Below are 11,607 nucleotides of genomic sequence, written 5' to 3' on the forward strand. Positions count from 1 at the left end.
CTCTCTCTCTCTCTCTCTCTCTCTCTCTCTCTCTCTCTCTCTCTCTCTCTCTCTCTCTCTCTCTCTCTCACACACACACACACACACACACACACACACACACCTCATCGAGGAGGCGTCCAGGAGGTATCCTGACCAGATGCCCGAGCTACCTTAACTGGTTCCTCTCAATGCAGAGGAGCAACGGCTCTATTCTGAATCCCTTCCAGATGCTCATCCTATCCCTAAGGGAGAGCCCAGCCACCCTGCAGAGAAAACCCATTTCGGCCGCTGGTATCCGTGATCTCGTTCTTCAAATCTCAAAACAGCACTGAACCTGCACACCTTGCAGTGTTCCAGGGTAATTAAATTTGTTTCAAACAGTTTAAGGAAGCGTCTGTTTTTAAATACTTTTTCAACTGAATTTGTACTTGTGACGTGTGTACCTGTATATCAGTGCAATATGTAAAGTATAATAGATTTTACTTAATACACATAATTACAAATGCATTTATATTATTGCATGCTAAATTATTTGTTGACCAATTTGTTTATTGAACTTTGGCACTTTTGCCTTTCGGTTATTTAAAGGCGTCTCAATACTTCAGCAATATTGAGGCTGTTTGGTTAAAAGAAGACTTTAATGACGTCAGGCAGTTAAGCCCTAGTTATAATGCGCTTTAATTTTTAAGCAAACTTGACTCTTTCTCACGGGTAGAACTTCGCCTGACCTTCCTCTAGAGGGCGCCAACACACACAAACACACCGGATGTGACTTGCCAACAGCTTCAAGAAGAAGACGAGGAGCAACAAAAACGGGGTTTTCAATGAAACAAAGCTTCTGAGAATGCATTGAAGAAGTAAGTAATATCTGCAGTTGGCTCTCGTATGAATAAACATTCGTACTAAAAAAACAAAAGTTCTGTGTTAATGTCGTCATGTGGTTTTTCTGTTAGAGACTGAAAGCTTCCAGTCTGTTTTTCAGTTATTTCTCGGTGCTTGAACGTAAACGGGCGCAGCTGGTGCTGCTGAGCGTCATGGCGACCCAGAGAGTTCTCCCTCAGAGCAAGGAGACTCTGCTGCAGAACTACAACAAGAGGCTCAAAGACGACATCAAGTCCATCATGGACAACTTCACGGAAATCGTCAAAACCGCAAAGGCAGCTCTCTGGTTTCTCTAAACACGTATTTTTCTTCCACGGCAGTAAAATCTGCTCAGAGTTCACAGCATCACTCTCACAGTTTCCACCCTCCTCCTCGTGTTTTCGTCCAGATCGAGGATGAGACTCAGGTGTCGCGACCCACTCAGGCAGAGCAAGACCACTACGAGATGCACGTCAGAGCTGCAAACATCGTGAGTGAGACGCAAAGCGTCACTGACACAAAACCATCTGCTTCCTCTGTAAACGAGAAGAATTAAAGATGAAAAAAGTTCCTGGGGTGTTCATGCCTTTGCGGGGCAACTTTGTCTTAAGTTGCTAGTAAATGCAAAAGAAGTATATGAAAAGAAATTCAAATCACAGCAACATTCATTGCATGTAGCATTTCAAAAATAGCATTTTGGACACAGAAAGCATATAAGAAAAATACAAAGCGGGTCAAAATGTACTTTTCTGGTAAGGATAGTTGGTTATGTTGTGAATTTACAAATCCTCAACCGATACATGTACAGAAAACTTTGTCTCCAGAAAATAAACCTTAAAGGATTGGCCATGTAGTTTATGTTTTTCATTCTGTTTTGCTGCACTAGGTTCGTGCCGGCGAGTCCCTGATGAAACTGGTGTCCGATCTGAAACAGTTCCTGATCCTCAATGACTTTCCCTCGGTGAACGATGCCATCAGTCAGCAGAACCAGCAGCTCCGTGCACTGCAAGACGAGTGTGACAAGAAGCTGACGTCGCTCCGAGATGAGATCGCTATCGACCTCTATGAGCTAGAGGAAGAGTATTACTCCTCCAGGTACAAATAGGCTCAGATCCGCCCCATCCTGCCGCTCCTGTGTCGTCCCATTATGTACTGTCTCAGCTTTGTACCCGGTTCAACGGGTCTCGGTCAGATCTATTTATCGATCCAGACAGATCATCCACAACATCCACACACATCTCAACTGAAGGTCTTATTTACATTTTCTCTAGTGTTTTCACGATGATACTGTTAATCAAGTGCCTTTTGGTTTGTTTTATTGTTTTTTTTCCCAAAGTAAGGTCCGTAAAGGGGCAAACACTACATATCAACTTTACCCGCATATCCAGTTCTCAGTCTGCTGGTCAACATGTTTGTGACACACATCTGTTTAATGTTCATCACACAGTCTTCTATAAACCAATGAGATTGATGTCAAAAATGCTTTGCTAAAACAGTCATACTCTGTAAATATTGTCCCATTTTGTCACATTGGAACCAAAACCCTTTTTTAATTTATTATTTTGTGTGATCAGCCAACTTAAAGCAGCAACAAATAAAAAGAAGTGGAGGAAAAATTATGCATGTCTTTAATATTTTGTAAATAAAAATCTAGACATTTGCCATGCATTTTTAAACAGTGTCTTGAGGATCAATTTTCAATTGAACTGTTGGTTTGATACTCTTAACTTTTAATGGAAGTTCGAAGGACAGATTTATTATAACGTCTTAAGATTGCTTTGTCGTTGTGGATTTATGTTGAGGGTTGTTGTCTTGCTGAAAGGTGAACTTCCACTTGAACCTCAAGTTTTTTGCAGGTGCTAAAAAAATGTTTTGTTTTTTTTTGTTTGTTTTTTTTTTTTTCAACCATTGCCCTTCATTTAGCTCCATTCCACTTCCCTTTCACTATGAGCAGCTTCTACAGTCCTGCAGAAGACAACCATCCCCAAAGCATAATCCTGCCTGCACCATATTTCACAATGTAGACGGTTTGTTAGTTGCCGGGCTCACACGGTTTTACCATTTGGAGAAAAGATTTTGGGGTATTTTTTTTTTTCAGTTTTGGCTGATGTATTGAATTAAAACAGGTTAGGTGGTTGGTGGCACTTTATTTTATTTAGGGGTGTCATGCATAATTTTTCCTCCACTTCTCTACTTTATTAAATAAAACCTTAAATGAAATGTGCTATTTTTCGGTTGTAATATTGAGATGTGCAAGGGTCATAAATAGCTTTGCAAGCCACTGTATTTACTGCTGTTTTTATTTTTGTTCAAACTTAGAACTGTCCTCAGGATCCAATAGATTTATGAGACATTTTAACTTTCATGGCAGAGATAAGTATTGAAATTGTAAAAAAAAAAAAAAGAAAATCTATAAATTAAATCTGTTTTGCTCATTGAGTTGTTGGAGACAACACAAAGTTTTATATGAAGTTGGAAAAGATATTAGAAGAACTTAAGCAATATAAGAATATTTTTCTTGAAACAAATGAAAAATAGTTTGTGCTAGACTTCATGAGTTATTTGTATTGTTGAACCCAGACTGGTTTTAACTTTTAACAATTAGGTTGAATCTCAGCCTAGTGTTTTTTATGTAGATGTGTTTTGATAAAGACAATTAAGCGCCAACGTTTGTAGTGTCCATCCAGTCAGTCTGTAACCATGCAAGCGCTTCAGAGGACTTAAAATTATTGAGAAATAAAGCGAAGACAAAATGCTGAAGCAGTTTCTTTGTTTTTTCTTTTGTTTTTTTTCTTTTTGAAAAGTGCAAAAAGTATCTCTGGAGCATGGTTGACATGGACCTAACTTTCTTGCTGTCCTTGCACTGCTGTCTTAAATAGCAACTAATTTCATCCTTTTGCTCATCTTAAATCAAATTGTAAATCCAATCAAAAGCTGTTCAACATTTTTTTTTTCTGTGCTTTTGCTTCTAACGATTCTGTGCTTTCATGTTGCTCTGCTATTTGTATGGGTGTGTTTATTCTGACCTGCTGCTCTCGTCTGCTCCTCTCTTTCTGCGCTGCGCTGACTCTTTGCCTCCAAATTCGGGTTTCTGCTCTGCTGCAAAGCTACAGTCAGTGGAACAGCACTGACCTGCCTCTGTGTGAGGCCTACCGCCGGCGGGACAGCTGGGCCTCTCCAGACAGCAGCTCCAGCTCGACCCAAGACGACAGAGAGGAGGCCGACAGGACGCCGTCGCAGGAGGCAAACGCCCAACATCACGTCAACGGACACGGGACGAGCGCCACGGAGAAACCATGAGGGGGAAGCAGGGATATTTCTGCTAAATCTGGGCACTAGTGGTTTAGATGTTACCAGTATAACTATAGAAAATAGTGTTTAGTTTTGTTTAATCGAATTCAATATGCTATTTACTGGAAAAGCAGAGGGAAATGAAGTGTACTGAACAAAATAATCTGGGAGGTCCAGTTATCCAAAAATGTGAGAGTTTTGACAGCAACATTCCTCCTGATATTGGTTCAATTTGTATATGAAACGATTACTTCAGACATTACTGAAAATTACACTGAACAATAAATGGAATATATTGCAGAGATCCTGGAAGTTGGACCTCTCCAGATCCCCCCCAACTGGAGAGGATCTATCTGGCCCAAAAATATAAACACCTCTTAAGCTGTTTATATGTATATAGTTTTTATTATTATTATTGATGCATAAATCAGGAAGGATGTTTTTGTTAATCTGATAAAGGAAAATGTGGCCTATTCTGTTTGTTAGCTGATTAGTGCATCACATTTTTAATTAATACTCTACATGCATTTGTTCATCCCTGGATTTATATTGTGAAACTTGTTTTCTCTGTTAAAACTAATCAGCTCACATTAAAGAACATGCTGTTTGTTTTTATTTTTTACTTGTATATTTTCGTAGGGTGAGTCGTAGCTGAAGTCGTAGCTGAAATTGAATGCTAAAAGTGAATACTAGAAACTCAGCTGAAACTGTTAGCTTACACAGTAATGGATAATTACTCTGCTGCTGACACCAACATTAAAAGTGCGTGGGTGCAGCAAATGGGATCCAATGCATCAGATTTACATCTAACAGATGGAATTTTTCACCAATAAATAAAAGGGCCAATGTTTATTAATATTAGCAAACAACACAGTGCATAAAAACGTGTAAAAATAGTTTAAAATGGCACAGGCTAATCCAGAGAACTACCTGAAAGGAAAATTAAAAATTAGGAATGCATATAAACAAAACATAATTACTGTAAATATGTACATGGTGTTTATCAAGGACCGTTGAGCATCCAACCAGCCAAATCGGAATGAATGAATACAAATCCATGACAAGTGTAAATGTATTCACACAAATTTTGCATCAGAGCAAGTAGATTACAATTCTAATGGTTACTTAAAAAACAACCAAATATTTTAAAAGTTAAAACCATGATATTGATATTTGAGCACTTTTATTGAAAAATATTGAAATTGTTTTTAAATCTGAAGAGCCTAATTTAATGGGACAGCACAAAGCATTACATGCCTGACAAACCACATATGCTTTTTACAATAACTACAAGGTAAAACACCGTCAATGTACTGTCATCATTACTCTGTAGGTAACCAAATCCAGGAGCTGTCATTATACCTCAGTGTCGAGGAAAGACAACATGTTGAGAATTTCCATGCTAATATCTTCGATTCATCTTCTTAAACTTCTCATAGTGGTAGTCATCTGTGGCTTTTTCGTTGTTGGGACGTTTGCGGTGGTTGGGTGGTGATGGCGCTATGGATCGACAGAGAAAGCGTCATTTAGACTATTACAGTTGTCCTGCTTCACAGCAGTGGGTTTAACAGGATGTGGCTGATGTCTCATACCTTCTGGACCAGGTTTCTCTGTATCTCCCACCCGCAGCGGTCTAGCTTTGGGTTCTTCTTTGTGCCTGTGATGCCTCTGTGGTGCATTCACATCCTCATGGTAGACTGAGAGAAAATAAATAAAACCATTCAGTTTGTCCACAAGCTAATTACCAGGGCTTTTAACACCACAGCAGGTGGAAATGAACTCACAGCGGTTGTGTTGGACGTAATTTACAGCAATGTTTGTGGGGACAAAAGAAGTGCCCTGGTCTTTCTTTTTGTTCCTTTGTTCTGCCAAGAGTTTGGCTTTTGCTTCTTCTGTCTGGATAATATTTTTTATCTTTGCACTGAGAAAGAAATATAAAGATTTTAGCGTTAAAAGGAAGTGACTAACTGCAAAATGTTCTAAGAAGGTTTCCTCTGACAACCTGAGCAGGATTAGTAACGAATGATCTGAACGTACTCAATGCCAAGATCAACTTCAGGGATCCCGCTCAGCATCTGATTGGACAACATCTCTTCCGTCTTCTTGGCAGAGTTGACCCTGATACTCTCTGGCAGCTCGTACAGGTGGTCCTCTGCATTTTTCACCTTTACTTTCTGCTCCTCAGCCTCCACCAAGCCCTTCTTCTTTTTTAACTCGGTCTCAATATATTTCATCCTATGAAGACAAATACATAAAGCCAATGCCTTGCTCCATCAGTTATACGCCACATTCTATGTCACATCTACAAATTGTTTGTGAACATCAGAGAAATGCTCTTTGTTTGCATCTGATCTGACTGAATCAAATACATTCAAGTATCTATTCATCAGATCCACTGACATCTAGAGATATTCTAAATGATCTAAAAGTTTAATCCTAGAAAATAAGACCAAATCAGCCGTTAAAATAAACTATTCATCGCATTTTAAACAGTTCCATTGTTTGTTTGTTTTTTACACTGAATAATGTAAGCACTTATTTATGTCTATACATTTATTCTAATAAATAAAGGAAGCATACATACATGTCTGCATCCTCATCTCTTCTGTTAGTTTCCGCTGAGAATGATGTGCCAAGGTTCAGGTCTGTCTCATCTTCCGTCCTGTAATTGGATCAGTCACATTGTTTAACAGACGGCGTGCTTAGCTATGAAATCAAACCACTTTATATACACAACACCACCCTCCATTCACTTACATGTCTCTGTTCCTGTCTTTCACTTTCTTCATGTCTACAACCCCTCCAGTCTTCAGTTTGAAAGGATCATTCTGTCAGAAATGTTCAGTTTAGCAAACAGAAATTAAAGCAAGTTCTCCATCAACACAAAAATGAGGATTTATTGACATGACTTACATCTATTTCAGCTTCAGGTGGGAGTTTCTCTCCAACCAATAAGGCAGTTATACTGTAGAAATTATAATGTAAAGTTACTAATCTGTAATCATTTTTACATGCAGGTCTTTCCTCAATATATTGCCAAAGTTTATAAATAAACCAGTTCAAAACTCAAATCTAGATTTATTAGACATATTTTAAGCGTTCAATTACAAGATAGACTGCTGGCATGACAGTTGTCCAGCAGACAGTGACAGGCATCCTCTACAAGGTGGATAAGCCACAAATGATCATGGCTAAAGAAGATGGCAGTTCACAGAGTGCTGTATAAAGTGTAATAATGGAAAGCTGAGTGGAAGAAAAAAACTGAACAAGCAACCGGGGTAAGTAACTCCAATTTTGAGAAAGACTCCCCTTCAAAGGTTTTGCTGAGATTCACATGGCATGAACTCTGGTTAAAGTGAGTGCTTCAAGAGCCACCGCACAGCATCTTACCTGAGCTAAGGACAAAAAGGATTGAACTATTCCTCAAAGTTTCAAAGTCTTCTTTTCAGATAAAATCACATTACCTGACTCCGCTCTGTCGTTTCCTCAAGCTCTGTAGCTCTTTTGCCTCTTCTACTTTCGATCTGAAAATATATTATGCAATCTCACTAGTTAAACAGCTTATTAAAAATCACTTATATCCATAAACTACAGTTCCTCATTGCTAATGCACAGCTTGTTGTGTTAGCTAACACAGCGTTAGCTTCAACTGTATTTCAACCTGCCTTTAAAGTACTTACCTAACTTCTTCTGTAGTCCCATGATCTTCGTCCTCGTCGTCCGACGAATCCCTTCTCCGTCTGAAATTTTTGCCACACGGCATTTTCACGCTGTCTGAGTATTATTTTTGAACCTCCTGTAAAACTGCCCTGTCAGTTACCAAGCTGTCGCTTGTATCTGGAGGAGGAATATAACACGCGCACAATAATAACACGTCACTTCCCGTTCGTAGGACCACTACTTCCGTCCCACTTAGTTAATGAAACAAACATGGCGACTTATGCACAAGTCGGGAGGTTGTTGGGTGTTTCAGCAAGATTTTTGCGACCGTGAGTATGTTTGTTTGGTGAACTGGATGCAGGCGCTCTTCGCTCATGTTGTCTGTTAAATATTTATTTGTCTTTTTTCGGCGTGTGAAGAAACGCTGAGGGCAACTTGCTGGTTAAACATGGAGTGACGCAGACGTCGCTCCTGGGCACGCCAAAAGAAATAATAACAATTAATAATATTTAAAAAGCACAAAAAAAACCAACAACAACAAAAATTCATAGTCTCCGGAGAACGTCTGGTGACATCGGAGAAAAATAAAATAAAAATACTGACCACGACTTCTTTTGATTTGTGGACACGTTTCAAGAATTTATGGCCACGACCTAATAACTCGTGGGAACCACTTGTTTAATTCATGGACATGGACTTATCATTAATAATTATCATTGTGTACCATCATTAATACTGATAAAATATCCGGCGGTCCTGTGATGGACCGGCGAGCTATCCGGTTTGTACCCCACCTGTTGCCTGTTGACCTCTGGAGATCTCCTTGAGGATAAGCGTCTAACAAAATGGATGGATCGATTATCCAGCTATAATATCGTATTGAATAATTTCAGTCTCGGAATGATTTATAATCACATTCTTAAGACACTTGCAGTTAGTATTTTTTTTAGCAAGAGACATTTCTTCAAAGTCAATCTGAATTTGTCCCTAAATTTCAGCCTTGAGTCCGGATCTCTGTCTGTTAACTCTTATTATATCACATTCTCAAATTTACTGCTATCACATTCCCAATCTGGAATACACTAATGTTTGATATTAGGGTTCATATACTCATGTGTGTTTTAATGTGTTTCTCTAAAATTTCAGACTGGCCAGCAGTGGCTGTCAGACCAGTAGAACCTATTGGCCCTCAAAAGCGACTGGAGTCTCCAACAGATGGCCACAAAACGCAATCTGGCTGGTTCCTGGTTTGTGTTCCTTCTCTCTTTTTTCTGTTGTTCAACCTGGATGCTGATGCAATATTGATTGTTTTGAATGTTAGTGTGTGCTAACAGCTGCTCACGTACTGTGAGAAAATCTTATATGTGTACGTAGAAGGCAGTCACAAAGACATCTCATCTCAAGCTGCTCTTTGTGTTTTGTCTCTTTTCAGGAAGGACCATGTTTGTGCAGACACAGGACACACCAAATCCAAACAGTCTGAAGTTTCTGACTGGGCGGACAGTTTTAGAAGAGGGGACCATGAATTTTGCTGGCCCCCGTGATGCATTCTGCTCACCATTAGCCAGGTTTAGGAAGTTTTCATAAAATGTTCTCAGAATATTGTTTACTTAAGCACAAATGGCACAACAGGCACATCTGATAGTATAAAACCTCCACTTTATTAGATAAATTTATATTTTAAAAAACTGCATGTGCTTTTTTTCCCCCTCATATTGAGTGTGGGAACCAAAAGCCACTGTTCTAAAAGAAAGTTAAAGAAAAAGAAAAACTCTCAGATTCTTTTGACTTCTCCATAAGCTGACTGTTCCCTTTCAGTTTGATTTAATTGAATTGCTTTTTTTTTTCAAAATGTTTGATAATTGTTGTGTACATAAATATATGAATATGAACTTGCGTTATAGATTTATACTTCTCAATTACTTTTTTCTTCAGACAGTTGTTTAGAATCGATGGAGTCAAGAGTGTGTTCCTGGGCCCTGATTTTATCACCATCACAAAGGTGAATTTCAGTGCAACGTTCAGTACCTCTCCAAACTTTAAATACATGTATCATGGCTAATAATGTCATGCACTATAATTCTAATGTATATAATTTCAAATGTCTAAAGCAGGTTAACATTAAGCTTCTGAAATTGCCAGAATCTATTTTTCATAAAAAAAAAAAAAAAAAAACGTAAATTAAGCCTTAACTTTTGGGTTGGTACCAAAAAACTAACCCTTTTTTTAAAAAACATTTTAGCCTTTTTAAATAAGATGTATGGTTAAAATAACAAACCATACTTATGTAAGTTGGTTGTTGAAAGCATTGGGAGGAGGTGAAATTTTAAGACGCATCATAAAAAGCCCAGATTTATACAACAGTCATACTTATCATGGGTCTACTTAAGCTTCTGATTGTATTTGAATAATTTATTGTAGAACAATATAACATCATTACATTAAATAACTTGATTTCTCTTTCTCAATTGCTTTGCTTAGTCCAATGAAACAGTGGAATGGAAAGTAATTAAACCTGACGTTTATGCGGCCATCATGGACTTTTATACTTCTGGACTTCCAATTGTGAATGAAGACAGCAAGCCAAGTGCAGACACAGGTCTGGATTTCAGTCTGCTCAACCTGTAAGATGAGATGTTTTTTTTTAATTGGCAAATTATCATTGTTTCTGCTCTTTTCCAGCGCCATCAGAGGATGATGATGAAGTAGTTGCTATGATCAAGGAGCTGCTGGATACACGAATAAGGTAGTGGGTTCTAAAGATGCTTTCGGACTGTCTGTTTCTGTGGTTGGTCGCTGTCTCACGGATGTGGATGCTCTCACCTTGCAGGCCAACAGTGCAGGAGGATGGAGGCGACGTTCTGTATCGAGGATTTGACGATGGCATTGTTAAACTGAAGCTGCAGGGTGCCTGTACCAGTTGCCCCAGTTCCATTGTTACTCTGAAGAATGGAATCCAGAACATGCTGCAGTTTTACATACCTGAGGTTGAAGCAGTTGAAGAGGTTTGCATGTTTTGGATACTTTTTCGTTTTTTGTTTTGTTTTTTTCTGACAGCTGTTTTGTTAAAATGACTGAAATTACTATGCTTCATCTGGTTACTCCAGTGAGTCTTTTAAGAATGATGCTTTGTTTTAGGAAAATGAAAAACTCAGTTTGCCGTTCTGTGTAATTTCTTCATTTGCTGAGCTTTATTATAGATAAAGTACAGGAGACAAAATATTAAATGCAGTAAATAAACTATTCAAAAATTTTTGCCTAAAGATATATATAAATATATATACATGTATATTTTTTTGCAGGTAAAAGAGGATGAGGAGGCGGCTCAAGTTTAAACTACTGAAACCAGAGACATGTGTCAACATGTTCACCTCCTTCAATCAAAGCCATAGATGTAATAAAAGTACTCAGCTCTGTTCTGATGACAAGAACTCATTCTCAGTATTGTTCCAAATATTTGCATTTTGTTTTATAGTTCTGGTTTGAGGAATTGAAAGATACGTTGGACACAATTCATAGAAACAGCTTGTACAGTTGAAATAATTTGTATTTATTCTTCCATAGTGTTACACGACTTCTGAATCAGGCAGCAGTCAACGCTGCCTGTAGGCTGAAAATTCATATGGGATATTTTATCTTTACAGAATGTATGCTGTCTATATAAATAAATATTGCTATAATAAGTGTTGCGGTGTCTGTGGCTTATATTTGCTGTTCTACCAAAGGCTTGTTGTAAATTCAACAGCATGGAGGGATTGGAGCCCTACTGAATAATGCTTTTACATTTTATTATTGTTTTCTAGTCTTTATGAG

General features: G+C 38.3%; 3 protein-coding genes across 6 annotated transcripts; 2 read left to right on the top strand and 1 right to left on the bottom strand.

Moving 5' to 3' along the window:
* Window positions 1-726: 726 nt before the first annotated feature.
* On the top strand, window positions 727-4,749 carry med22 (mediator complex subunit 22). Of its 4 annotated transcripts, none has more exons than XM_055049099.1 (5): window positions 727-839; window positions 965-1,139; window positions 1,253-1,333; window positions 1,730-1,938; window positions 3,951-4,749. In XM_055049099.1, the coding sequence occupies exons 2-5, from the start codon at window positions 1,017-1,019 to the stop codon at window positions 4,141-4,143; spliced, it is 606 nt and encodes a 201-aa protein (XP_054905074.1). In that variant the 5' UTR covers window positions 727-839; window positions 965-1,016; the 3' UTR covers window positions 4,144-4,749. The 4 variants fall into 4 exon arrangements, with proteins under 4 accessions (XP_054905074.1, XP_054905077.1, XP_054905078.1 ...); XM_055049102.1 differs by having other exon boundaries at window positions 3,957-4,749; XM_055049100.1 differs by having other exon boundaries at window positions 743-839; window positions 936-1,139.
* Window positions 4,750-4,968: 219 nt separating this feature from the next.
* On the bottom strand, window positions 4,969-7,968 carry cunh9orf78 (chromosome unknown C9orf78 homolog). Its single transcript, XM_055049104.1, has 9 exons — window positions 7,815-7,968; window positions 7,599-7,658; window positions 7,048-7,099; window positions 6,892-6,962; window positions 6,719-6,796; window positions 6,172-6,369; window positions 5,919-6,055; window positions 5,727-5,831; window positions 4,969-5,634 (listed from the first exon to the last, which is right to left on the bottom strand). Exons 1-9 carry the CDS (start codon window positions 7,895-7,897, stop codon window positions 5,537-5,539), a joined length of 882 nt encoding a protein of 293 aa, XP_054905079.1. The 5' UTR covers window positions 7,898-7,968; the 3' UTR covers window positions 4,969-5,536.
* Window positions 7,969-8,029: 61 nt separating this feature from the next.
* nfu1 (NFU1 iron-sulfur cluster scaffold homolog (S. cerevisiae)) lies at window positions 8,030-11,482 on the top strand. The gene is made up of 8 exons (XM_055049105.1): window positions 8,030-8,123; window positions 8,941-9,041; window positions 9,227-9,362; window positions 9,730-9,796; window positions 10,276-10,393; window positions 10,477-10,540; window positions 10,625-10,799; window positions 11,097-11,482. The coding sequence occupies exons 1-8, from the start codon at window positions 8,065-8,067 to the stop codon at window positions 11,127-11,129; spliced, it is 753 nt and encodes a 250-aa protein (XP_054905080.1). The 5' UTR covers window positions 8,030-8,064; the 3' UTR covers window positions 11,130-11,482.
* The last annotated feature ends 125 nt before the right edge of the window (window positions 11,483-11,607 follow it).

This window comes from Poeciliopsis prolifica, unplaced genomic scaffold (assembly GCF_027474105.1).
Source record: "Poeciliopsis prolifica strain line A6 unplaced genomic scaffold, Auburn_PproV2 SCAFFOLD028, whole genome shotgun sequence".
NCBI lineage: Eukaryota > Metazoa > Chordata > Actinopteri > Cyprinodontiformes > Poeciliidae > Poeciliopsis > Poeciliopsis prolifica.

Coding starts and splice junctions, on each gene's coding strand:
- cunh9orf78 (XM_055049104.1), bottom strand. CDS start 7,897: ATGCCGTGTGGCAAAAATTTCAGACGGAGAAGGGATTCGTCGGACGAC. Junction 6,797..6,891: donor AAAGACAGGAACAGAGACAT/GTAAGTGAATGG, acceptor ATCCAATTACAG/GACGGAAGATGAGACAGACC. Junction 6,370..6,718: donor AGAGATGAGGATGCAGACAT/GTATGTATGCTT, acceptor TTGTCTTCATAG/GATGAAATATATTGAGACCG.
- med22 (XM_055049099.1), top strand. CDS start 1,017: ATGGCGACCCAGAGAGTTCTCCCTCAGAGCAAGGAGACTCTGCTGCAG. Junction 1,334..1,729: donor ACGTCAGAGCTGCAAACATC/GTGAGTGAGACG, acceptor TTGCTGCACTAG/GTTCGTGCCGGCGAGTCCCT. Junction 1,939..3,950: donor GAAGAGTATTACTCCTCCAG/GTACAAATAGGC, acceptor TCTGCTGCAAAG/CTACAGTCAGTGGAACAGCA.
- nfu1 (XM_055049105.1), top strand. CDS start 8,065: ATGGCGACTTATGCACAAGTCGGGAGGTTGTTGGGTGTTTCAGCAAGA. Junction 9,797..10,275: donor ATTTTATCACCATCACAAAG/GTGAATTTCAGT, acceptor TGCTTTGCTTAG/TCCAATGAAACAGTGGAATG. Junction 10,394..10,476: donor CAAGCCAAGTGCAGACACAG/GTCTGGATTTCA, acceptor GCTCTTTTCCAG/CGCCATCAGAGGATGATGAT.